This window comes from Peromyscus maniculatus, chromosome 6, assembly GCF_049852395.1.
Source record: "Peromyscus maniculatus bairdii isolate BWxNUB_F1_BW_parent chromosome 6, HU_Pman_BW_mat_3.1, whole genome shotgun sequence".
Classification (NCBI taxonomy): Eukaryota; Metazoa; Chordata; class Mammalia; order Rodentia; family Cricetidae; genus Peromyscus; species Peromyscus maniculatus.
The window spans coordinates 112,804,468-112,831,064 of NC_134857.1; the positions used below are offsets into that span (position 1 = coordinate 112,804,468).

Here is a 26,597-nt window from a genome sequence, read left to right on the forward strand (position 1 = left end):
GGGACCAGAACCTAAAACTCTGGAGAAATTGAACAAGTTTCTACCCTTTGAGAAGTGATGCTAAGGAGCTCCTAGCTTTTGACGGTCACACAGTCCAGCTCTTCCGATGGATCTGGCAGGCCATGCCCTACCAAACCTGTGGTAGATAAGGGTGGAAATAGATACTCTTTTTCTATTGGGAGGAGCTGAGGTTGTGCATTTGATGGCAATTTGGCAGTTTCTACAAAATGCTTTTTATTGTTAATTCTTTGAATCAATCTCTAAAGAATCTCTTCCATAGATGGAAACATGGACAGACAATTTCTGTAGAACATGGACAGACAATTTCTGTAGAACGACATTTCTGTATGTAGAGTGAAAAGTGGGAGGGATGTAGAAATGTGTTGAAGATTTAGAGAAAATAAATTACAGACCCTCATAGTAAGTAAATTTGTAGTCATTAAAATAGCTTTTTATGAGAATAACAATATAGAAAATATTAATATTAAATATTTTAAAACTGTAAAGTGACAACCGGAAGATGGCTCAGTGGTTAAGAGTACATGAACTTTTGCAAAGGACCCAATCTAGGTCCCAGCATCCACTTGGGAGTTTCATGACCAGTTGCCAGAACTCCAGGTCCAGGGTATCTAGTGCTCTCTTCAGACTTGGAGGGCAACTGTACTCACACATACACATACCAACACACAGACACCCATGTATAAAATTAGATGAATAATGTGTGCCTAGAATTACTAAGTCATTTCTCTGAAGAATCCTTCACAATTACTAGATAAGTTGGAAGCCCACAAGTCAGTGTTTAAGTCATCTTCCAGTAAAATCAAAAGACCACTGATGAAAAGGTTTCCTTATGATAGAAAATTAAGCAATTGTCCCATAACATTTGTACATTCATTTAATCAAACTTTTCAAAAAATTATATCAGAAACCTTACAACTCAGCTAAAGCAATAATGAATACTGATAAGATAAAACAACAGAGCCACGAGTCACCATCACCACCAACAGGCTACACATGAACAGGACAGTGCCTTTGGAAGGAAGTGGTCTTCCATAAGGGACAAGGTAATAAAGAAGGCTAGTATGTCACATCCACAAAGGTGGATGCATGAAAAAGTGATAGGAAAAAAGGATAGAAAATTGAGGGCTAGTAGATGAAGGCTCTGTGAGAAATGAGCTGATGTCACTGAGCTGGAACAGTATAGAACAGTGTAGTGAGAGGGCCTGTTGTTACGTGAATCTTAACCCATCACTTACTTCAATAAAACTCTGATTCCATTGACTGGTACCTTAACAAGGAGCCCAGGGCATTATTCAAGGGAGGGAGCTATATTGCTAGGGTCAGAAGGTTTCCCCCACAATTCTATGGTAATAATGAGGGAAAACTTAGGAAGAAGTGAGTAGGTCTTAAAGACAGAAGAGCCGCCTTCTTGGATGAGATTAATTTTTTATAAAAGCAGGGCAAAACTATCATCCCTTCTAAGTGAAAATCCAGCCAAAAGGTGCTATCCACCTACAAGGCTGACTTCGTCAGACACCAAAAACAGTGCCTTGATCTCAGACTTCGGGTCTCTACAACAGTGAGGATTTTATTGTAGGTAGGCCATCCAGTATACGGTATGTTGTTAATGGCAATCTGAATGGCCCAAAGTACACCTCTCAACTGGCCATGTCTGCCATGCTGCAAAATAGTGTTCAAAAGTTTACTTGACCTAAAAGGTTTGGACATCATGCAGGAGATTGTGGTGCATGCATGAAGATAGATTGCTGGAAATGGATTACTTCATTTGGAAGTAAAGAAGAAAACAGAATGGAGGAGCAGTTCTTAATGAAATTTCAGGAGTGATAAATACCGTTTACAGAGCCTGTGGCAGTTTATGTCACATGGGCTGTATCCTCAACAACCCTCTCAGTTAAGACTACTTGGAGCCGGGCGGTGGTGGCGCACGCCTTTAATCCCAGCACTCGGGAGGCAGAGCCAGGCGGATCTCTGTGAGTTCGAGGCCAGCCTGGACTACCAAGTGAGTCCCAGGAAAGGCGCAAAGCTACACAGAGAAACCCTGTCTCGAAAAACCAAAAAAAAAAAAAAAAAAAGACTACTTGGAAACATTCTTAATGACAAGGCTCCCCAGGGCTGCTAGGTCCCTTGTCTTGTAACTCCCAATCCTGTGCTTAGTCCATTTCTTTTAGGGTTTTAGGAATCAAACCCTTGTTCTAAGAAAGAGATACACAGTGTATTCTTGGAGAAAGGCTCCGAAGTCTCTCATCTGCAGTACTCTTCTACAGTTTTGAAAGTGACACTATTGAATAGGTCCACAAGATTAGTGTGGTTAATTTGGTTTGCAAAAGCTTCCAGGAGTGTGACGTGCTAAATTATAGTCCCAGAATAATCTATAAGAGCTGGAATCAGCAGTATGGTCATCTTTGAAATTTGAATCAATAATAAATATGCTTTCCCAGTGCAGGCATGGATTTTTCAGGATAGATTGGCTACTGTCGCATCCCTCAACACCTATGTAGTCTTTCACTTTGGCACAAATTTCCTCAAAGGGAAAATAAAATCTGATTAGATATATTTATTATTATAATATGTATTTTTTGTTGTAGCTTTTTTGTTTGTTTGTTTTTTGAGACAAAATCTCACTACGCAGTCATTGGCTTGCTTGGAATTCACTATGTAGACCAGGTTCACCTTGAATTCATAGAGATCTGTTTGCCTCTGCCTCTAGAGTGTTGGAATTAAAAGTGTGTGCCATCATGCCTGGCTTAAAATATATAGTTTAAACAAATATAAATTATCATGAAATCATAAAATTAAAATTTAAAATTATATAACACTTTTATATTATCATAGCCCAAATTTGTTTCAAATTGGCAGTTTCTAGTTCTTATATAACATGCTAAATAAAGGCGTACTTTACATACTGAAAATGGGACTAAGTCTGCTTTGAAAGAGAGAGTAGTGTCTCTGGTCTTCTAATTCTTTTTGTTTCCTTTGTTGTTAGATGAGAAATTAGAGGTTTTCAGTTTGTCATGAATTTAAGAGCTGAATGATTTCTGATTTTCAAATCTCAGTTTGCATTTGTCTAACTTTAAATGTGTGTATGTTTTTGTCCAGAAACATTCATTAAAATGTTATTTTTATTAATATGAATTATAATCATGTATTTCTTTTTTCCTTGTTATTTATTAAAATGTTTTACTGATTGCTCCTTTGCTCCTTGTAAGACTGTATTTCACTTTATATACGATACCCTCGCACCACAGACCAGCTCTCCACAGTATTTGATTTAAAATCACCTAGCTCATGACTCACACCCAGATTATTACCCGTAAGCATCATACGGTTCCCTGTGGCACCATTACCACCTCAGCAGTCTCTTAGTCTATATATTTTTACATTTCATTTTTATTTCTTAACTTCACTGCATTGTGCAATCTCATTTTATTGATTTTTATTCCAATTCTCCAACTATGTATTATCTCCCTGAGTGCATCAGAGAGATCTCCACTGATCTTGGAAGCTAAGCAGGATTGGGCCTGGTTAGTGCTTGGATGGGAGACCACAGAAGGACCAGAAAGCTCCCAGCCAGTGCGTCACATCCTCCAATTCTCCAACTATGAACAACAAAATTCATAACATTTTAATTTTCATTTCCAAAACTAAAAAGCTTTAAAACCAGCATTTACTATATTAGTTCCAAATCCAAAATAATTACACTGCATGAAAAATACTATTCTTTTCTCTCACCCTCTAGGAATCAAGCTTTTATTTTCTTCATTCAATGATTATATATATATATATATATATATATATATATATATATATATATATATAAAACAAGGAGGTTTTTATGAAGTAAGCTGGGGTTTAATAAAAAGGTTTTAATATGGATTTAAACATGGGGGCTAAGGAAAGACTGTTTCTTGGAGACTAAAGCACACCGGAGAGCCTAGGAGTGAATTTCACTAAGTCATTCTCCCTTTGTAGGCATCAGCAGTCATATAGGATTTGGGTGAGTTTGCAGCTGATATCACAAAAGGATAGCTAAGAAACAAAATCACACCACAGGTGCCTCCTGAGGAGCTCCCGACCTGGTTATAACTGAGATAACAAGGTAGGTGACAGGGACACTGGGAGGTAGGGTTATCTTCAGTGTAAACAAGTAGTTTTTATTAAAAAAAAAGTTTTAAAAGTAAACAAAAAAGGCCCTTAAGTGCTATAAATATCTTTATTCCTTTTCTCTCTCCATCCTGTCCTCCCTCTTTCCCCAAATGGTAATAAAAATGAATTGTATTTTTACAACCTATTTTGCCTTTCAGAATATTGTAAAACATTTTTCTATATCAAATATTCTCTTAATCTTCATTCAAATGGAGTACTTAAATATCTTAGGATCAGCCTGTCAAGTTGTTGATGAACTTTCAAAACAATGGCATATTCAACATCACTATCATAAGTAGTTATAAAATGGAAAGACAAAGACCAGGTCACAAGCTTGAAAAAATAACAAACTTGTCTAAAAATGTGCTTTTAATTGTACCTCCATGGAAAAGAGCACATGCAAAGAAGCACATTTTCAAAGTAATTGAGGAAACCCTCTGTGGTAATGCGAATGAAAATGGCCCACATAGGCTCATATGTTTGAATACTAGGTCCCTAGTTAGTGGAACTCTCTGGGAAGGACTAGGAGGTATGGTTTTGTTGGAGGAGGTGTGTTGTAAAAGCCCATGCCATTCCCAGTTAGTATGAACAGGGACTCCAGTAAGCTGCAAATAAACTCTTTCTCCTTCCATGGTATCTTATCACAGCAATTGAAAAGTCACTAAGATGTCCTCCAAAGCCATTCACAGCCCCCATAGGTCCTTGAGGTCCAGGGTAAAGATCAAATATGGAAGTCACAGAGCAGATACAGCAATAAACTTGTTGGGGGATATTTGTACACTGTGTGAAGATGTATCCACTGTGATTGGTTTCATAAAGAGCTGAATGGTCAATAGCTAGGCAGGAAGACAGGACTCTGGGAAGAAGAAAATCAGAGTCACCAGGAGACACAGAGAGGAAACAGGTGGTACAAGATGGAAGAGAGGTAATGCCACGTGATAGAACATAGATTAATATAAATGGGTTAATTTAAGTTAGAAGAGCTAGTTAGGAACAACCCTATGCTATAGGCAAAGCTTTATAATTAATAAAAAGTCTCTATGTCATTATTTGGGAGCTGGCTGGTGGAACAGAAAAAGACTCATTACATAAATTAGTCTTCAGCTGTCTGTATCTCAGTGTTTCTCAAAGCCTCAGAGATGCCCCTGAAATTCAGGTAGAAGCCAAGCCTTCCCATCCACCCGCCCTTCTCAGGGTTCACTTGAATCATCAAGTAGACTCCAGTACAGCCTAGAACTCCTGTAGTATCTGCTTCTGAAGTCTGGAGGATAACAGAAAGTGCTGCCACTGTAGGCATGAGCAGAGCAAGAAATAGTGGCATCAAGCAACCCCCCACACACACACACACACAAGCAGTGTAAGTTACAGCTGACTTCCTGATTTTTTTTCTAAAGTTTAAATAGCCATGCAGAAAATCGCTATTGGGTCTATCAGATATAAGATTCGACAAAGATCCAACTTACTGCCACTTGTGGTCGCTTATCTAGACCTCTGTGCTGTATCATTCTCTATGTCACCCATAAATATCAGGGGCTAAGTTTTCACAAGAAGCCTGAGAGCTGATGGGGTGGAAAGGCCAGCCTGCGGCAAACATGAAAATACAACCCCTTCTCCTTGTTTCCAGCGACGAAGAGCAACTGCATGGGTGGGGGGTGTCTGGAAACCACCAGCCCATATGCCTCTTCTTCTGACATGCTAAAGCATGAAAGGAATTGTTCCTTCCTGGCTCTTCTTTTTCTCTTTCCATTTTCTGGAGTTCCCCACAGAGATCACCTCTCTTTACAGTAATTGAACTGGGACATACTCTGTGCTTGAAATGGGGAGACCTTTAATTTGAATGACATCATCTTAATCTGAATGAAGTTATCAGAGATCCCGTGTGACCACTGATCCAAGATGGGCTTTCCAATCAATTTTATTAGTAACAATGCTAATATTTATCCAATGCTGTTTATCTATGTTAAATTGGCTTCCAAACTCAGAGGAAACAAAATAAATAAGATTTTTAGATAAGAATCTCTGATATATTTTCTATTTTGAGGAAGATAAAATTTCCTCTCTGCCCCTCCATTAAAGAAAACATTTAACATCCAATTTACCTGATCTGTACTGATAAGATCACTTGAGGAAGACTGTTTTGCTGTAGCAGCTAGTGGGAGCCAGCTTTATACTGTTGTTAGTCCAGCTGAAGGAATGGCTAACACCAAAGTCCTTGCAAAGTTAGGCTAGAATTAGAATCAGTATCCTTCTAGCTTTGTGATGCTGTGTTATTTACTATTCTATTGCTGTGAGTAGACACCATGACCAAAGCACTCAAAAAAGGGCAGCAGACAGGCCTGGTGAAGAAACAGTAGCTGAGAGCTTTCCATCCTGATCCTCATGCAGAAGGCAAAGAAAGAGGGAGGGGGAGGGGGAAGGGAGGGAGGGAGGGAGAGAGGGAGGGAGGGAGGGAGGGAAGGAGGAAGTGAGGGAGGGGGGAGGGAGGGAGGGAGGGGAATCTGACCCTGAGTATTGTGTGGGCCTTTGCATCTCAAAGCCCACCCCAGCAATGCACTTCCTCCAACCAGGCCACACCTCCTAATCCTTCTAATCCTTCTCACACAGTTTTACTAGCTGGGGACCAAGCATTCAAACATATGAACCTGTGTGAGCCATGCTCCATCAAACCACCAGAGGCACCATGCCAAACTTGGGCCTCAGATTCTCTAGGCTATTGAGGTAAGTAAAGAAAAGACTATGAGAATATTCAGTCAGGTCTAAAGATTTCACCGAATTGAAAAAAAAAAAAAGGAGTTAACATTATAACTTGCCTTTCAGAAGCTGTAAGCTGAGAGGGTTAGCAAATGACAAAGAACTTGTGCTTTGAAACTACAAGCTGGAAGAGTAATGAGAACATGCTGTGAATGTCAGGCAAATGAAGAGTCCATCATGCCTGGGAAGAAAGATTTGCAGATAAACATATCTGATAAAGAAATCACACAGAATTTACAAAGAACTCTCTCTCATAAGACATAAGAAGGTTTTAGGTTTGTAGCAATGAGATGGATGTGGTAAAGACAATAAAAGAATTTTAAGGTTGAAAAAAAAGTAGGCCAATATCTGAATAGAAGCCAGGGTGGTAAAGAACACAGGAGAAGACAGTCAGTAGCATCAGTCTTTAGATGAAATCCAACACCATCAAGAGACAACACTTTAAGCTCACTATGAGGGTTATAATATAAACTAGCATCGCCAAAGAAGAGCCAACAATCTTCATCCATTCCTGATAAAACGTAAAGTGTGAATAGGCACTCTGAAAAATGATTTGGCATGGCATTTCTTCTAAAAAGTAAAACATCAATTTACCATGTCACGATACAAACCCATTTCTGGATGTCTGTTTAAGAGAAGTGAAATCTACACAGACTCATACATTAATGTCCATAGTGACATTAGTCACAATAACATCAAAATAGACATTGCCAAATGTACATTAACTGGTGAATATTTAAACAAAATTTCATATCTACTTAAGAATACTATTAGGCAGTAAAAAACTACACACACACACACACACACACACACACACACACACACACACACATTTACAACAGGAATGAATATCAAACACATGCTGAAAGGAAAAAAGCCAGGTACAAAGCACCATATTCTGTTTCATCCATGTGAGATATACGGAAAAGATGGAATACAGAGATGCAAAATAGGTCAGTGATTTCCAGAAGCTGGGAAAAAGCAGGGAGTGCAAATGAATCCAATGGAGTTTGGGCATGAAACGAATGTTCTAAAATTGGTTTGTACAACTCTGTAATTACAACTAAAAGTCCCTGGATTTTACATTGAAATTAAGTGAATTCTATGGCATGTAAATAAGAGCTAAATAATGCTATTGGTGAAGGGCAGCATGTCAATCCCTGTAAAGATTTTCTATATACCCTTTGGCCATATTTTTATTAATATCCTTAAAAATGTATTTCTAAAAGCATACAGAAAGAGATGAAGGATGTTCCTGGAATTATTGTCTTACATTTTTTAAAAACAAGACATCTTAAATATCTTAAACTGGGTTAGTAGTTACGTATGACTTATTCTGTAAAATGGGTCTGACAGCATATGTTCTTAATTCTACCACTCAGGAGACTAAAGTGAAAAGACAGCCTGGGGTGTATCATGAGATTCTGACTCAAAACCAAAATTTTTTAAAGCTACTTCACAGAATTCTTTAAAGGAATAAATTCATTATATAGGTAGAGTTGTGTTTAACTGTATAAAAAGTAACACATAAGATATGCTTTATTTGTATATATGTTTTTATGTATGCATAAAATATATCTGAAAGACACACATGGGATGATTTCTTTGAGGAGTATCACTAAGGGGAAAGGAATAAAGACCTTACATTTAATTTATGGATATTGTTCCATTTTTTACTTCCTGAAAATAAAATGTACTACCCCAATGGAAAAGAAATTTAGGCTAATGGAAATTACTAAGTTAAAAAGGCAGAAAATTAGTTGGTCACTACTTGCAGATTAATAATTGAACATTCTGAAACTTTATGAGGTAGCAAAAATGAACCTTACATTCTAATTAGCTTACCATTTTGTGAAGGTGCCATGCCAGTAGTCTTTGCATGGGCACAATGAGAGAAAGGCAAGTCAGCAGTTGTTCATGTATAGAAGATGGTATTAATAAGAGATGAAGTGTCCAAGTCCTACTCAGCTCCATTCAGACATTGCTTCTAGAGCAGTGCTTCTTAACCTTCCTGATGCTACGACACTTTAACACAGTTCCTTATGTTGTGGTGACTCCCCAGCCATAAAATTATTTTCAATACTACTTCATAACTGTAATTTTGCTACTCTTATGAATTGTAATGTAAATGTCTGTGCTTTCTGGTGGTCTCCGTTGCAGCCCACAGATTGAGAACCACTGTTCTAGAGGATTTAGAGACAAGTTCCTACCTGATGTTGGTGACCACAGCTCAGCTGCCTTTCTCCAATGGTGGAGCATTAAAAACAAATTCCTGGCCGCCCTGAACACTTAGCAGTGGAGTAGTGACTGCTATGGTTTGTTGAATCTCTACTCCGTGTCAGGAGTCCAGCACACATATTATCTCTGGTCAAAACACCAACTCTGCAGTATAGGAAGTTTTTTGTTTTTGTTTTGAGGAAATGGGTTTAGATAATTAAATTCTTTGCTCAACAGTCCACAGATGGTATGTACTAATAGGGCTGGGTATTTTCGATGTCAAAACTGGCAGTTTCCCAGTAAGTATTTCAGCTCAACGTGAGCAGTTAGAGATTCTTTCATTTGAGTGGCCAAGTAATTTTTGCCTCAAGGCTTCAAGTCTTACCTGTTCGTCTACCTCTTGAGAATGATCAGCATCAGCACCATTTGTTGCAGACTTCCCACAAGTGCCACTAAGCGATGAGCTGCTGTCGCTTATGCTGCCGTCTTCAGGAGTGCTGGAGACACTGTCGCCAGCTGGCCGACAAGACACAAAGAGACTGATGTTCTCAAAATCCTCGTCGCAGAATCTGCCCTCAGCATCCGCCTTCTGCTCTTTCGCCGGGTTGTAGCGCTTTAGGAAGGAGGAATACACGTAGCCTTTGGCACCTGGTAGAAAAAAGAAAGCACCAGGATTAGGCGTAGACCTTCCCCAAACACGAAGAGAGACCTCTGGGAAAATCTCAACCTGAAAAGCAGTAATGTTTCTGTGGGAAAAGAAACTTACATCCTGTGTCAACAAACCACCTGCTTGTACTCCCCAGGGGATCTTTCTGTTCCAGGACGGCTACCAACTCTCCTTCTAGAAGATCGATGTCATGCTCCTGGGTGGCGTTACACTTGCGCTTGGCTCGGTAGAGTTCCTCTGCTCCGTACGTGGACAGAAGTTTGGAGCGGTGATCGTCAGTTTGATGTGGCACTTCTGGCTGGGAAAAGGAAGAAGTCCTGCTTCAGGTGGACACACAGTGAAATCCTCATTGAGTTTATAGAGATTTTCCTCCAGAGAATTATTTCTCTATACAAGTTTTACATCAATCTGGATATATTGCAAAGTCAGACTCTCACTATTCAGCTGAGATTTTCAGTTAAAAAATCTCGAGTAAGCACATGAGGGCAGTATTGTAGAAAAGAAAGAAAATTCAACCAGGGCTAAGAAGGCAGAGGCTCTGGGGCTGGCAAGATGGCTCAGAGGATAAAAGTACCGGTCTGATGACCTGGGTCCAATCACCAGAACCCACACAGTGGAAGGAGAGAACCAGTTTCCGTAAGTTATCCTCTGACCTCCAAATGTATTCCTGTCTGTTCTCTCTCTCTCTCTCTCTCTCTCTCTCTCTCTCTCTCTCTCTCTCTCTCTCTCTCTCTCTCTCTCTCTCTCTCTCTCTCTCTCTGTACACGTGCACGCGCGCAGGTGCCCACCTGCAAACATACACATATAAGAAAAATAAATAACTTTGTAATTTTTAAAAATGTTTTAAAAAGGCAGAGGTTCTAACAACTCCTGACTGTTGAGTGACATTTCACTATTTTGTATTTATTTGCTTTCATAGTAAGTACTTTGTAATTTTAATTCAGTAAATTGCCTATGTGCATCTTTTTTTCGGTAAACAGGGCAGGAGTCACCAAGAGACACTTTCTAAACTTTGGCACTAAATGACTTTGAAAAAAGCTGCTGTATCTCTGGAGGCTGGAAATGAAATGGTTGAAAATGGGGGGTGGGGGCCTGCACTGTGTGATTTCTCTCTTTAAAATCCTAATCAAGAAAATCTGAGTATCCACCATGTGTCAAGCACAAGTTTTGGTATGTTAGGGAACTATCATGAATGAAACAGAAACAAACATCACACTCTTCTGGAGTTTATAATATAAAAAATAGAAACAGAGAATAAAATGTAACATAACAAGCAAATGACACATTATTTGGATGATGTGATTAGTATGGGAAGCAATGCGCTGTGAGGCAAAGAGATGATGTTTTCACTGTCGCAGATAATGCTAAACTCACCAGAACCTGAGCAGGCTTCTTCTTTTCAAAGCTAAGCTTCCTCTCAATAAAGGTGGCACTGTTGTCCTTTACAAAATTCAAGTTTTGAACCTCTTCCAGCACTCGATTTTGAATCTCAGAGATGCTCAAGACGGGCAGTGGCATCTGTGGGTAAAACAGTGTGGTGTTTTCAGACAACCTATCACACTGGGCACTGACTCTGCCAGGGTTGTGGTGATGGCGGGAAATGTAAGACAGTGCCACGGGGAGAAATCCGGGCAACTTGAGAGCTTCTACAAAGATGGGCAATCTGATATTTCTGAAGCCACACAAAATGGCAGGGATACTTTTCTTTCTTACGTTTCAAGACTCCATAGTAGAACAAAACAGGAAAGGGGCACAAAAGACCCAGGAGTGAAGGGCTGAAGTTGTGGTATTAGCAGTGCCCCAGGTGGGACAGCGGGAGCAGACAGGTAATGAGCTTACAACAAGAAGCATGGTTGGAAGTGTTCCTGTGTTTGTCCTATACGTTTAACATGTATGGAAGCTGGAAACCAGGAATGGACAGTTGTTGGGGGTGCATATAAGGAGGGGAACGGTAGAATATATGTAAAATGAAAGTAGAGAGGGGGTGTCTGGGGCAGAGGAAGAAGGCTTAAACTAATGGAAGAAGCTATTTGTGGCCTATGCTCTTGCAATCCAAGTTAAAAAAAAATATAATAGGACATAGAACATATGTGATTTGGACACCGGGGGAGAATATTGGGAGATAAAGGTTTAAGCGAGGAATAGGGTCAGGTATGCGGTGGCGGAGGGTAGGGGGTAGATTAAACAAAACTAAGGATATATGGAGAAACCTTATCAAAACATAATTTGTTAAAAATGAGTTTAGCCGGGCGGTGGTGGCGCACGCCTTTAATCCCAGCACTCGGGAGGCAGAGCCAGGCGGATCTCTGTGAGTTCGAGGCCAGCCTGGGCTACCAAGTGAGCTCCAGGAAAGGCGCAAAAGCTACGCAGAGAAACCCTGTCTCCAAAAACCAAAAAAAAAAAAAAAAAAAAAAAAAAAATGAGTTTAAACCAAAGTATTCCACATCAGTAAATGATGCTGCCCAGAAGACATGAGTCACTAAGTAAAAATCTCAGTGCTGGGCATGGACTCCTCCTTTTCAGGTTTTGGGCCAAGAGACCCCAGAAGCACCTAAAACAATACAGCTTATTGTCATTGTTCTCCATAGGCAGATATTAAGGCTGTATTACTGAAGACATGTACTTATGTTGCAGGACACAAAAAAATAAATCTTGAACTGACCAGGAAACTCTTCCTGATGGCTAGCTTTTGTTTTAGAGTTTCTACCGCTGTGAAGAGACACCATGACCATGGCAACTCTTATAAAGGAAAACATTTAATTGGGGCTGGCTTACAGTTCAGAGGTTTAGTCCATTATCATCATGGCGGGACACGTCAACATACAGGCAGATACAGTCTTTAAAACTATATGGTTCAAAATGCAGAAGGACATCTGACTGACTTTATGCTTAAACCACACCACACAAGGGCCATGCATGCACACTCTGAATGAAGACTGAGGTTGAGGTGGCCAAGGAGGAGTGCTGTGCTCACCGGCCTGACTGTGGAATAAGCCTGCAGCGCCACCAGCATCAAGTCCCGGAGGAGGGTGATAAAACTGCACAGGCAGTTCAGCAGGATCTTCCTGGCAGCCTGGTTGAATGTCTGGAGCTCTTCCACAAGCTGGGCATTGAGGGCCTCATATTCCCGTTTGGCCAAGTCTGATTCATCGGCTGCTGACCGTGGCAGGGAGCTATTGTAGTCCAGTAGTTTGTCATAGCGTTTTTGGATGAGCTTCTGAGGCCCTGGGAATAAGGACAGCAAGGCTGACAGTGGGGTCAGGATGAGTCTCTGAGAGCGAGCTACCTGCAAAAGAAAAATATAGTCTCATTGCTGAGAGAAGGATGGCTCACTCCATGACCAGTGCTGCTCTCAGTAGGTCTACCTCCTCTCTTCTGGAGCTCAATGGGAACAGGACAACACACAGTCATTTAAGAAGAGGATCTCACATTCAGGGGGGCTGCCTGAGCTTGTTTATTCAGGCTTAAAGCATCGATATTGAACCTGAAGATGAGCGAGAAGAAAAAGCCTGCTCACCCAGATCATAAGTCTTCGGTCTACAGCTGTGCTGTGGATACCTCCTTCAGGACCCTCCCTCTTGCTCCCTTCTAACCCCAGAGCCAAGCTGAGCTATCATACGGCATCAAGGTTGTGGTGAGGGATGTCAGTGTGTGGCATGATTGACCAGTTCACCACCTTCGCCTCTTGCCATCAGCAAAATGTGCACAAGCATTTTAAGGAGAGACTCTATTAGAACCCCCGTATGGGTTTCAAATCTGTTTTTTAACCTCGAGGTTTGTTTTTGGATAGAATTAACTGTATTCCCCATGCAAGCATTGGTTCTTTAAATGTATATCTTAAGCCTGTGACAGAAATGACCAGACCTAAACATTTAAATGCACCAAAGGATCGAGGGTATCTGAAACTACTACATTTTCAGCTCTGAAACATTAAAGAAAAACTTTGCATTAGTGGCCAACCCCATGACGGTCCTCAAGAATCCTAGATTTAATGTCTTCTCTTCTTGTGTCTTTCCCTTGTGTTCTGACATGCACCTCTACCCTGTGTCTGATGACTGCCCTGCCTCGCACCTTATCACACATGTTATAGGAATCTGGAAGTAATTTTATCATTTGTAACCTCAAAGATTATCCAGGAAATCAGGGCAACAGCCTGTATTAATTAATGTGAATGGTTCCTGCTAACTTTGTCTGAACTCATTGGAAATTTAAAAGAGGGAACCTCATATGTTAGTGGCACCAGCGATAGCCAACACAAATTAGATTTGATGTGCAGTTTATGGAATAATCAATAGATACCATCCCACCATTTAATGAGCCCCTGGACTAGGCAACAAATGCATTTACTGTATCTGGGATAAGTCACTGTGTTTATCACTTGCCTGGGAGCCACAGGTTACTAATTTGAAGATTATACTATAATTGTAATGTATGTCCAGTGCCTCATAGAGATGAACTTTATTTGCCAAGGGACAGTAGTTGGAACAGATAAGCGGGCTGTATTTTTGAATTGTGTGCTACACAATATTTGTGGAAAAGTATCATTTATGGCTGGATAGGAATAACTTCTCTGCCTTGGTGTAAATTTTTGAGTTAACATTTCATCTTCAAAGAGTTTGGTGTGTTACCCAATAAAATGCCACTTTTATATCATTCTTTTAACTTGACACATCTAATATTATTAATATTGTTAATATAATATTTAATAATAATCAATATAATCATATAATCTAATATTATGTTATTAAGGTAGACAAGACAGTTTCTTCCTTCTTTCTCTCAAACTGTGGAGCATGCTGGCTAAGGGAGAAACTATGGAGCATGCGTTCAGACCATTTTGATAAATATTTATCAACTTAGTGAATTTAAATTTAGCAAATTCTTAATGGCTTTTCTAAAATGTCCTTCCTATAATTGAACCCTGAAAAAAATCCACAAGACATAATCATGTTGTGCAGTTAAGCCCTATAAGTGTAAAAACTTTTGTCTATTGATCTTCCTATGCACCCATCTGTCTATTCCTGTTGGGGAATATTATTTCAAGGTGTGTTACTTTTATTTATGTTGCATTTGTTTAACTCTGTGAAACTGTGTTATTGTGCCTGTCTAAAACACCCGATGATCTAATAAAGAACTGAATGGCCAATGGCAAGGCAGGAAAAAGGATAGGTGGGGCTGGCAGGCAGAGAGAATGTATAAAAGGAGAAATGTGGGAGGAGAAAAAAAGTAGCTAGAGAAGGAGGAAGACTCTATGGGTCAGCCACCCAGCCAGCCACAGAGTAAGAGTACAATTTACAGAAGTAAGAGAACAGGAGAAGCCCAGAGGCAAAAGGTAGAGAGGATAATTTAAGCTAAGAAAAGCTAGCAAGAAACAAGCCAAGCTAAGGTGGGCATTTGTAATTAAAAATAAGCCTTCATGCCGGGCGGTGGTGGCGCACGCCTTTAATCCCAGCACTTGGGAGGCAGAGCCAGGTGGATCTCTGTGAGTTCGAGGCCAGCCTGGGCTACCAAGTGAGTTCCAGGAGAGGCACAAAGCTACACAGAGAAACCCTGTCTTGAAAAACCAAAAAAAAAAAAAAAAAAAAAAATAAGCCTTCATGTGTGATTTATTTGGGAGCTGGGTGTTGAGCCCCTCAAAAGAGCACAAACAAACAACATGGATCTATCACTTTATTTTAGATATCGAGATATTTAATCTTCATACATTTTTTTTTTTACTGATTTTGTGTTCCTGTCAGAGGGCATTCTTGTCATAGAATGAATGTTGGGGTCAGAAGACAACTTGTAGGAGTTGGTTCTTTCTTTCCACCATGTGTATTCTTTAGGATCAAACCAGGTATCAGGCTTGATAGCAAGCATTTTTACCCATTGAGGCACCCACCAGACCCTTTAAAATATTACATAATTTTTTTATTTTTTTATGCATGTAATGGTAAATTTTGATTGACAACTTGACAGAATTTAGAATTGCCCAGGAGACAGACTTCTGGGTATGTCCTTGAGGATTTTGGCACTCATCTTTAATGCCAATACTTGGGCAACAAAAGAAGGCTGTGCTTTGTTGAGTTCAAGGTCAGCCTGGTCTGCATAGCAAGTACAGATCTTATTTATCAAAAGAATGTAATCCCAAAGTTCTGTTTTATAATGCCCCAAACAGCTTATTCAGAGTAGTTTTGCAGGGGGATGTGGGCTGTGTCACTTCTTAAGGTCTGGAAACATTTGGGAGCTCATTGGTTTAAGATTATTTTGAGGTGGAGGTTGCTGAGATTTTGAGCCTCATGGGTCAGGACTGCTAGAATCATCCAATACAAGTTGAAGAAGACAATCTGGCCCTAATACCAACACAGCCAACAGAGAAATATAGCCTATTATGCTTTCTCCAAAATATATTAAATACTGCTATGAAATAATAACATAAGACACTAAACTAGAATTAGTATCACCCAGAAAAGCTTACCACCCAAACATTTTATTAGTCAAGAATGTTTTAATGCTTCCCAAAATATATTTTAAAGAACTCTTAAAAATAAATAGTCTGGCTGGGCATTGGTGGCACGCGCCTTTAATTCCAGCACTCAGGAGGTGAGGCAGGAGGATCTCAGTGAATTCAATGTCAGCTTGGGCTACAAAGTGAGTTCCAGGACAGCTAGGACTGCTACCTAGTCTCAGAAAAACAAACAACAAAATAAAACAAAAGAAAAAAACAATCTGTGGGGGTGGGTGGGTGGGGGGGCTGTGGTAATAGCACACTGACAAAGTGCTTGCCTAGCATGTGTGAGTTTCTAAGTTCAGTTTCCAGAACTAGAAAGGAAGAAAAGAATTTACCATGGGCAGGAAGAAAATCTGACAGCTAAGTGTGTCTTTTCTCCATGGGAAGGCTTTGCTGTCCAGTGCCCATTGTGCTGAACATCACAGACACAGAATCTGTTCTCCTTCAGTAAGGACTCAAAGCATTTCCATGAACCTTTTTAAGAAATTCACAGCTTGCTGGGTGGTGGTAGTGCACGCCTTTAATCTCAGCACTCAGGAGGCAGAGACTGGCGGATCTCTGTGAGTTCAAGGTCAGCCTGGTCTACAGAGTGAGTTCGAAGACAGCCAGGGTTGTTACACAGAGAAATCCTATCTCAAAAACAAAACAAAAGGAAACAAAACAAAACAACAAAATAACAAAAATTCACAGCTTTACAAATTAATATATTCTTAATATCTCATACACTGACTTACACCGAATATGGTTTTAAGTATCTGTTTCATCAGACACTTACTACCCCAGAAACAGAGTATGAGGTTATATTAAATTACTATTATAGTACAATCCTTACTAACTCACTCTAAACATAGTTAATTATTTAAAAACTCCTGTCTCAAAAAGCCTAATTTTGACATTAGAATTTGATTTAGTGCATATTTTATACCTAACTACAGGATATGTGCAGTTATATATAGTTATATATTATACAGTGAGGGGAGGGGTGAAAGGAGCTTTTAAAACCTGCTGTTTAATTTGTATTTATCTCTGTGTGTAACTTACAAAGTCTTGACAGGGATTTAAAGCATGACTATGGGGTTCACCGCAGTTCATCTCTCCATCCTTGTAGGAAATCTCACGGAGCTCTGCTACACTCTGCAGAGTGAAGGGCATGGCCTGCTGAAACACAGTTATAAAAAGGGCAAGTTCTGAATGAGTCCAGCACAATGAACATCTCCCCAGTGTGAACGTCATCATCACAATACTAAATTTCCCTGAGAGATAGAAAATGAACTATAAAAATACCGTGGATGCTCTACACCATGGGACTGCCTGCAGCAGTCTGTTTCCCTCCTCCCCGTCCCCACCGCTTCTGGCTCTCTGTGAGCAGGAAGGAGCCCATCTTAAATTCCCTCAGCCATTCCTTCTCCTTCAATTCCTCAGACTCTTTATTTCAAAAAGCACTCCCCTCCGATTTAATCAGCTGCTTTTCTTGGTAAATTTAATGTTATCTTTTAGGAAAAAAAAGTGCCCACATCTTTTGTGGATTCAGTGAAAATACCAATGAGTGCTCCCCAGAGGCGCTCACTCCTTGAGCAAGACCCGAAGGGCTGCCATATCCCACTGCTGTGTCCCACTGCAACTGTGTTTGGGGGGCTTGTTTCACACAGATTTGCTAACCTGCTTGTGAAACAGACTCTGGGTCAGATTGTAGGGATGGATGGTGCTCATACCTCCAGAATATGGAATCTTGTCTCCAAAGTGTGTTGGTCATGTTAAGGCTCTGCTGGTAGGGTATTTTATCTAACTGTGCAAGCACTTACCTCCAAAATTAGATATCCAGGAGAGAAACTTCTGGGGGAAGGAAGGGTCTGCTTATTAACTGACTTACATATAACTGCTAACTTCCTATCCTTCAAGTCATAGCTGTTGTCAAGTTGTTTGCAAGGACACTGTGTCCTCTGTAAGATCCATTACAAGTAACCCGTGGCCAACCTTTCCAAGGAGTGTAATTGTGCAGCATTCCACCTCAGATTTTTAAAAGCAGAGATGCTCAGGTAGGTCGGGACAACCTCCCAAGAAGCTAGAAATTTGTGGGGTGTCTGCTGCACAACAGCATTTCCTTACCATAGTCTGTGTTGTTCAATTTATTTTCCTTTGTATGGGATTTTTATCCTTATTTTAGGATCCACAAAGAATTATACTGGCAAAATTAGACAAACAGTGTCTGCCTCACATACAATCTAGTGCTCACAAACTCATTTTTATTATAAAGAAGACAGGATGGGGTCCATGTTATATGCATCTGAGCAAAAGTCCAACAGTACAGTGATTTGGAGGGGGCAGGAAGCGGGCACAGACCAAGCCTTTATATGGCTTGCCTTATCAGAACTTTGCAGCCTCCCAAGTTTGATACAGTTTAGTATCATCATGCAAACAACGAGTCCCATTTCCTCATGACCCCCGTGGAAACTGGTGTACTCTTGCAGAAGCATTCGGCTCTCACCCACCTCTATGTGCTGAAGGCAGGATGAAATGTTCTTCACACAAAACCTCAGAGTCTTTTCTAGTGATCTAAAAAGCTTTTCTTCCCTGTTAAAGGTGTTGTCTTTGACCTGAAACACACGAGAAATTACTCAGTTTCATGACTCAAACAGATCTAATATTTTTTTTAAAAAAATGGCACAAAGTAAATAAAAAATTAAAGATGGTACAGACCACATTGAAGCCAGCACACAACAAAAAAATCCTTTGCTGTATGAAAATACTCTGTGATATGCTGACTTTCATAACAGAATTTTCTGGATCTGCACATAACACACACTACTGTCTAGCCAGTGTTACAAGTCATATCATGAAATTGGATTTGCTGTTTATTTTGTACCACCTCACCCATGTCACAGCAGACATAGGACTGTAAAGCTTTTCCCTGCATCTTATTCTGCCTCTGTCTCTGTCTGTTTCCCTCTCTGTTGTGTGTGTGTGTGTGTGTGTGTGTGTGTGTGTGTGTGTGTGTGTGTGTGTGTGTGCCCGTGCCCATGCCCATGTGTTAGAGACAGGTCACATACCCATGCCTTCAGAGGAGGACATCAGGTGTGCCACTCTGTCACCCTTTGCCTTTCTCCTTTGAGACAGAATCTCTCCCTGAACCTGGAGCTGGCAGATGGCAAGCTCCAGTGATCTTACTCTCCACCTCTCACAGTGTTTCACTTATGGGAGGAGCAGGTGCATGGCTTTTTACAAGGTGCTGGGGATTCAAACTCATGACCGCATGTCTGCACAAGTGCTCTTACCCACGGGGACATGTTCCTAACTCCCTCTATAGTTTTTAAAAAAGATTTCTTTCTTTATTATATATGTATGGGGGCACTACGTACACAGGTGTTCAGGTGCCCACAGAGCACAGAGGTGTCCGATGCCCTCTGAAGCTGGAATCCCTGAAGCTGGAGTTACAGGAGGTTGTGAGTCATCCAACGTGGGTGATGGGAACAGAGTTTGGGATCCCTTCAAGAGCAGCAAGTGCTCTTAACCATGGAGCCATCTCCCCAGAACCCCCACCCCTGTGGGCTTTAGTAGCATATATTGTGTTCTCAAATTACACTGTCTATTGTTTTGCTCATGGAAATTATTCTAGTTTATCTCACAGGGCTGATTTAGGAAATATTCTTAGGCCCGTCATTAAAGGAAGGTGGTAATACCCCTCAAACCTGAAAGACGGTATGTAATATTAGTTCTTCTGTGGAGCACATTTGCAGAGCTACGATGGCTGTCACACGTGTCCAGTTGTGTTTACCATCGTATATGTAATATCTATTAGAATCCCATGAATGCACTGTGTTTTTATACACTTTTAGTAAATTTTAGAGATATACACATTCCTATTGATGGTGAACTTTATTGCAACCAGAATATCTACCAGAACCAGTCCTGTGGTGGTGAAGCTGTTGTGAACAGGCACATGAATGTTACATGGAACAGAGTATATGCAGTTCATTTCTGTACTTGGTAATAATTGTGCTCTTCTTGGTCCATGTGCTTCTTAATTTCACATAGTTGACCTCAGAACTGTGTGTGTATGTGTGTGTATACATATATATATATATGTATAACTATATATAAAAACTATATATATATATATATATATATACAATCTTTTATTTATTTTTGAATCCCTTAGTTTTATTTGTGTGGGAAAACCTTAATTAAATAGGCAGCAGAATTCATAACCAGGTATCCTTGGCCTTATGTCTTTGCTCCAACTCTATGTGTACATATACCAATATGCTTGGACAGATTTTTGTAAATAGAGTTTCCAAAGATCCTACCTCCTGACATTTTATTCTGTGTAGCTAGCTAGGACCCAGATGACTTTGCAATAGGCACTAAGGATTACACTGTGAGAAATGTTGCCCTATCCTGGCTCTCCATCACTAAACCTTTCCATGCTGTTTTGATGAAATGTGCTGTTGCTTTTTTCTGCCTTAGGATTATGTTTATTTTTAGGGATTAGATTCAAGAATTGCCCCTTCCATAAATCCTACTTTCATTACTATTTTTCACATTGAAGAAAATTAATTTCTTCCTTCTATGTGCTCTTATAACCTTAGCTAATTTTTTAAGCAATTTTCTCCACTGATACTAAGTATTTAAGATTAAGAAGTTTGTCTTACTACTAACAATAGCTAACATTTATTAAACATTAATTATATTCAGACACTGTGCCAAAACCTTTCATTGACTTTATCGTTTTAATTCTTACACAACTCTATGGGGTAAGCATTATGATTAATCCCATTTTAGAGATAGAGATACAGATGCTTTGGAGATGTTAATATTCCTCTGTTGTCCTTCCAATGACAAAGCTGGCAGCACTAGATTAAGTTGGAAATATGGCTGCCCTACTAGGAACCCTGTTTCCCAGACTCCTTTGCAGCTAGCTCTGCCCATGTAACTGGATTTGGACAAATAGAGTGTGAAGGAAGTGTTGTGTTTCATTTCTAAGTTTTGGCCTTGTGACACTGTCTGTGGGACTTGAATGGAGACACAATAATGACCTAGTTTCAATTACCAGCTGAAGACAATATGTTTAGGGAAAACACTGTACAAAATTTGACTGGGTTCTTGGAAGATTTCATGAAGCAGATCCCATCTGCTCACATCTCAGGATTGTTATTAGAGATGGAATAAGTGGTCACTTGACTGGTAGCCTATGCTGTATTTGCTATGCCATGTTTTATCTGCTATGTTATGCTATGCAGTCCTGCTTTATGCTGTACCGTGCTTAAGAATCTCTTTATGATAGATACATAGTCTTTGCCCTAAAGTAGAAAGTTAGAGAAACATATTTATAGATATGATTGATATTAAAAACAAGGCAGGCCAAATTCTGGATCTATACCTGTTCATCTTTGTATTCCCAATCTCTCACACAGTGCCTGGTACACGAAAGTTCAATACATATATGATGGATTGAATAGAATCTTCCTCCTGGGTAATAGCTTTGCACCCTAACTCTACCAATATTTCACCTGAGCTGCTGACAAGTGCAAAATTGATTGATTTGAGATTTATCTCTTCGCCAGTCCAGCCTATGCAGCTGATTTTCTGATTAACAGTGAAATGCTTCATTGCTGACAAGACATCCTCTATGAAGATTAAGAGGAAAAATCTAATTAATATCCCTTCAGGCTATTTTAGCTACAATTCACTTTTAGTTCACAGTTTTAAAAAAAAGCTGATGATAAATATGCAAAAGAATAAAATGGTCCCCACAAAATTCTGCCTCAGATTAGAAGCTGCCTACTCTATTCAGCAGAACTGTCTTGAGTAAGAAGCAAAATCTCAAAGCATGGAAGAGAATTTCTGCACAGGTTTATAAATGCCTGCAGGGGGCTACTGTCTCCTTAAGCTCATTTTCAATTTGATTTTATTACTGTTGTCTTTAGTTGAAATGTCCCAATTATCCATTTCCTGATCAGTCACCACGCACTATTAATTTCCCAAACTTCCCACATTATAGCTGCATATCAAGCCTCTTTTTGTGATGGACCTGGTAAATCCCTAGAAAATTATAAAGAAATAAATACAATGGTAGAATCAGCTATGTACCCCACAAGTGGTAAAGCCTCTGCAGCCATGGGGAAACTGAGAAGAAAAGATGGCAATAGAGCACTGTCCTCCTTAATTTCAGCGAGAAGCCATTGCATCACCAGGCCATGAACTTTCTTTCATTATCAAGATATGTTCTACTGATCACTTACTTCAGGTTCATTAACCTCAAAACTCCTGGGATGTCTGTATAAATAGAGGGTTCTAGGTTGTACCCTTGAGAAAGGTGGAACTCTAGGACCTGTCTTTTGAAATTATCTCATGTGGTTCTCCTTAAGCAGATTAAAATTTAGAATTCTTTGAAAATCTGGTTATCTATAAGAGGTTGGGATTAAAATGCAAGCTATGTTAAACAGCTGAGCAAGATCACTAAGGACCAGTCACCCAGTAATGGAGTGTGTATCTAGGGAGTCTCCAGGAAGAGAAGGGGGTAGGAACACCCAAACCATCACACTGGCTTATGCATCTAAACACTTCTTTGTTTTTAGATGAAATAAAGAGAAACCCAGAGGAACAGAAAAAGATTTAAAGCAGAAATAAAACTGAAATGGAGGAAGAAGTGGCCTTGGGGAGAGAGATGGTGAGCAGTTGAGTGTGGGTCTCCTGTGTCGGGTCATCATATGTCTTCCATTCTCATTTCTCCTCTTTCTGCCTTCCAGTGGAAACTGAGGTAGTGTTAAAACCTCCAGACACCCCCCAAAGGAAGAACATGGGGCACTACCTTGATTCTGTGTTCTAGATATATTCATGGAAAGAGCAAAGCCAAGGCCCCTAAGAATGGCAGTGTTAATGATCTCTGAGGAAGTGTAGGTGGTCCAAGAAGAAAAATTACCTGTGACTCTCCTCTGGTCAGGATCTTTAGATGATTTGTGACTCTTTTTGACTTCTTGCTAATTGAATGAATATTTAGTTTAGATAGTTTGTCTTTGAGTGATTCTTCCTCATCATTCTTCTTATATTTTAAAACTGAAAAGGAAGAATGCAGTGATACATCTGATTATGCTCAGTCAGAGGGCCCTCCACTAGAGTTTTAAAAGCCAATATTTATATTGAGGATAGAATTTATGGGGATTTTAACTCTTCTGCAGGGGCCATTACCCATTACCCCACTGACTAGTCTGTCACCCATTGACCTTCAGAAACTCGGCTATTCAAGGACATGGCTACTCAAGGCTATTCAAGGTCAAGTTAATTTACTTCTCATGCTAAAGAAATCTCCGGACAGGGGAAGAAGTTGGATTTTACTCTCAGTACCAGCGAGAGAAGAAAAAAAAAGTTCCTTGTACTAGAAAAGAAGAAAGCACCTCCACTCCAATGGTGCATATTATCTGGGGGTCTTTGGAATAGGAAATCAGGTCCAAAGTAATGAAAAGACAACTGAACCCATCACACATTAGCCTCAAATCCTAGGTTGGCTTTTCACAAGTTCTGTGATTTGGGGCCAGGTGAGTATTGTTCTGAGTTTTCCTTTCTTTGAAATAACTGTTACCCCTCATCTTGTTCCAAATGTTTGATACATTCAGTATTGGTAAGGGTTTAGGAAGATGTTAAGTCATGGGCACTGTTGATGAGGATTAAGCCAACAGTGCATGTTGAATTAGACAAGATGTACAATTTACTGTCTCAAGCTTTACATGAATGGTACTATATTGAACATATAAACTCAAGACTGATCCAAGCTTAGTTGTACACACCTGTAATCCAAGCACTTGGACAGTGGAGGCAAGAGGATTCAATTCCAGCCTCAGCTGCATAATGTGTTTGAAGCTGGCCTGGGCTACATTAAACCATGTTTCAGAAAATAAAATAAATACACTTTTCAAAATTTTTTTGTGATTTTGTGGATACAAGTATTTTATGTCATTGCTTTTTAATCTTCTTATTGTATCATAGTGTATAACACAGTTTATTACCCATTACTAGATTACTATATAACTCTTTAAAACAATTTTTGACCAGTTTACCATCTTTTGTCTGAGACCAAGTATAGTAATGCTTTGAATAGTACTGGCAAGTAGCACACATTCTCTGGCTCAAGAGATTTAGCATATCATATCATTGTGATTTTAATTTTCAATCCCGGGTTACTAGCAAAGCTTCCTGTGAATTGTCCTTTTTTATTGACTTTTTATTAGAATATTCTTATTACTGAAATAATAATAACAACAATACATTCTAGGCAGTCATCCTATGTATGCAGTCTTTTCATTTTGCTTATGGTGTCTTTTACTCTATTACTTTGTTATTCTATTCTTTATGGTTTTAATTTGCTAAAACAAATACTTTGCTTTTTACTTATTTGAAAACAAAACCAACCAAAGAAAATGAAGTTGTTGCACCATTTATTTCTAAACCCCTGTCATTACTTAATAATTGGGTTGAGGTTGTGTCCTGGAAACACAAACTTGGATAAGAGCTCTTCATGATCACTAATTCCACTGGGAGGATGAAGGCCTATTATCCCTGGGATGCATGGGGTCCACAGAATTAGCACTCCTATATTGAAACCTACACTTAACATAAGGTGATAATTGTAACATCTTAGCTTAAAATGGTTAAGAATCATTAGTTAATTGTAGAAACAAATAAATCTGCCCCTCCTTGACCCCAAACTTCATTCCTGTGTGTCAGGACCAAATGAATCAAATATATTAAATGGAGCCCTTCACGTGGATCTAGACCTGGTTGGGCCATTTCTGCATTAGCTCCCAGGGCTGCAAATCCTGGGCTGTATCTCCCCCTTTCTCTGTAGACATTTGGTGTCAGGAGGACTGTATGCTCACAATATACCACCAGGAACACAGTGGTCAGGTAAGAGTGAATGCTTGAGTGCACCTGCTGGATTTTTTTTTTAATTTCCAGTTTTTTAATGGTCTTTTCCTGAACCTAGCTACTAAGGCAATCTCATGCTCTGCTCCTGTCCTCTGACTCTAGATTTCAAATCATCGCGTTCGCTTCGACCGCTGTGTAGCCATTCAGACACTGTGATGTCACACACAAACAGAACACTCCAATCCTGGGGAACAGTCAGCCTTCCACACTTCCACCTACCCAGGTCTTTCCTTCTCTTCAGCTCATTGATGTTAACATTAATGTCCTTCACAGCAGCGAAGGCTTCTTCCAGTGCTCTGTAGTCGGGGTGGGAGGGAGGGGTTGAGTTCCGAAGTTCACACAGTAGCAGTGGGTATTTCATCACACGTTGAATAGGTTTGATCATCAAAGAGCCCATGTCCAGCAGGTTTGGTTTGCCTCTACAACAGACACCATTGATATTCATGTGTTGTTTACTAACTTTGTTTTTCATTTTGTGATTAAAAAAAATGATTGCTCCTAAAACAGTTTTTCTCCTTTCAACTATGTAAAATTTCCAAAGGGAAACAAGAGCTAAAAGAATGACAAAAAGAAGCAAGGCTAAAAGATCCCACTAACCAAAACAAAAACCTAAAAGAAAACAAATAAGGTATACCTACCTACCAAACAGCACCCATGTTTAGCTTTACTTACCGGTCAGTGTATGCAACAGACTTTAATACCAGCTTCAGAATATGGTTTCCCCGTGACAACCAAGAAAAATGAAATTCCTTCATTGTATTTTTATTATTACCAGTGAGCAATATAAACTCATTGAAAAATTCAAATATTTTACCTGAAAACCATTGTCAAAACTAAACACTGTCCTCTCTTTTCTAACAAGCTGAAAGTTTGTTCATTCAGGGGTCCTACCACAGACTCCAGAAGAAATTTATAACACAGGGAATAACGCTTGAATTATTACTACTACACTTCCCTAACTGCCACTCACAAGATGGCTTCCTCATCTCTTTCTCCCAGGTGAAATCAGCAGCTCTTCACATCACTGTAAGGCAACAACCAGCACACACCCATGGCACTTCCATATGTGCCTCTGAGTCAGGGTGGGAGCCTTCCCACTGGCCTGGGTTGTGCAGGAGTAAGAAGCCCCAAGCTCTGTCAAGCCACAGTCCAAACCACTGCCAAACCTTTCAGACAGTAGCAACTTCTAAAAATCAATTTAGGGAACAAAAAATGATACACAGAACGTAATGGCACCTTTTAAGTCCCAACAGGTGGATTTTTCATACTTGTACTTAAAAAAAAATACTAATAGGGATAGACAATAGTCATGTAATTTGAAAAATAAAGTGAATTAAATTTTTTTAAAAATGGTCTAAAGGCATCTTAAAAACCATATAGTTCAAGTCT

The 26,597-nt window shown here is 39.7% G+C and overlaps 1 protein-coding gene across 3 annotated transcripts in view; it reads right to left on the minus strand.

The window, feature by feature from the left end:
• Arhgef38 (Rho guanine nucleotide exchange factor 38) overlaps window positions 1-26,597 on the minus strand; it is a 114,136-nt gene that overhangs the window by 3,864 nt on the left and 83,675 nt on the right. For 2 of the 3 annotated variants that reach the window (XM_076575008.1, XM_076575007.1), the window contains 8 exons: window positions 25,428-25,627; window positions 23,209-23,342; window positions 18,779-18,883; window positions 17,331-17,444; window positions 12,774-13,085; window positions 11,174-11,317; window positions 9,899-10,097; window positions 9,518-9,780 (listed from right to left, as the gene is read on the minus strand). In XM_076575008.1, coding sequence (XP_076431123.1) covers window positions 9,518-9,780; window positions 9,899-10,097; window positions 11,174-11,317; window positions 12,774-13,085; window positions 17,331-17,444; window positions 18,779-18,883; window positions 23,209-23,342; window positions 25,428-25,627 — 1,471 coding nt within the window. Of the gene's footprint in view, window positions 1-9,517; window positions 9,781-9,898; window positions 10,098-11,173; window positions 11,318-12,773; window positions 13,086-17,330; window positions 17,448-18,778; window positions 18,884-23,208; window positions 23,343-25,427; window positions 25,628-26,597 lie in introns of all 3 variants that reach the window. The other variant, XM_006970353.4, reaches the window with a different exon arrangement.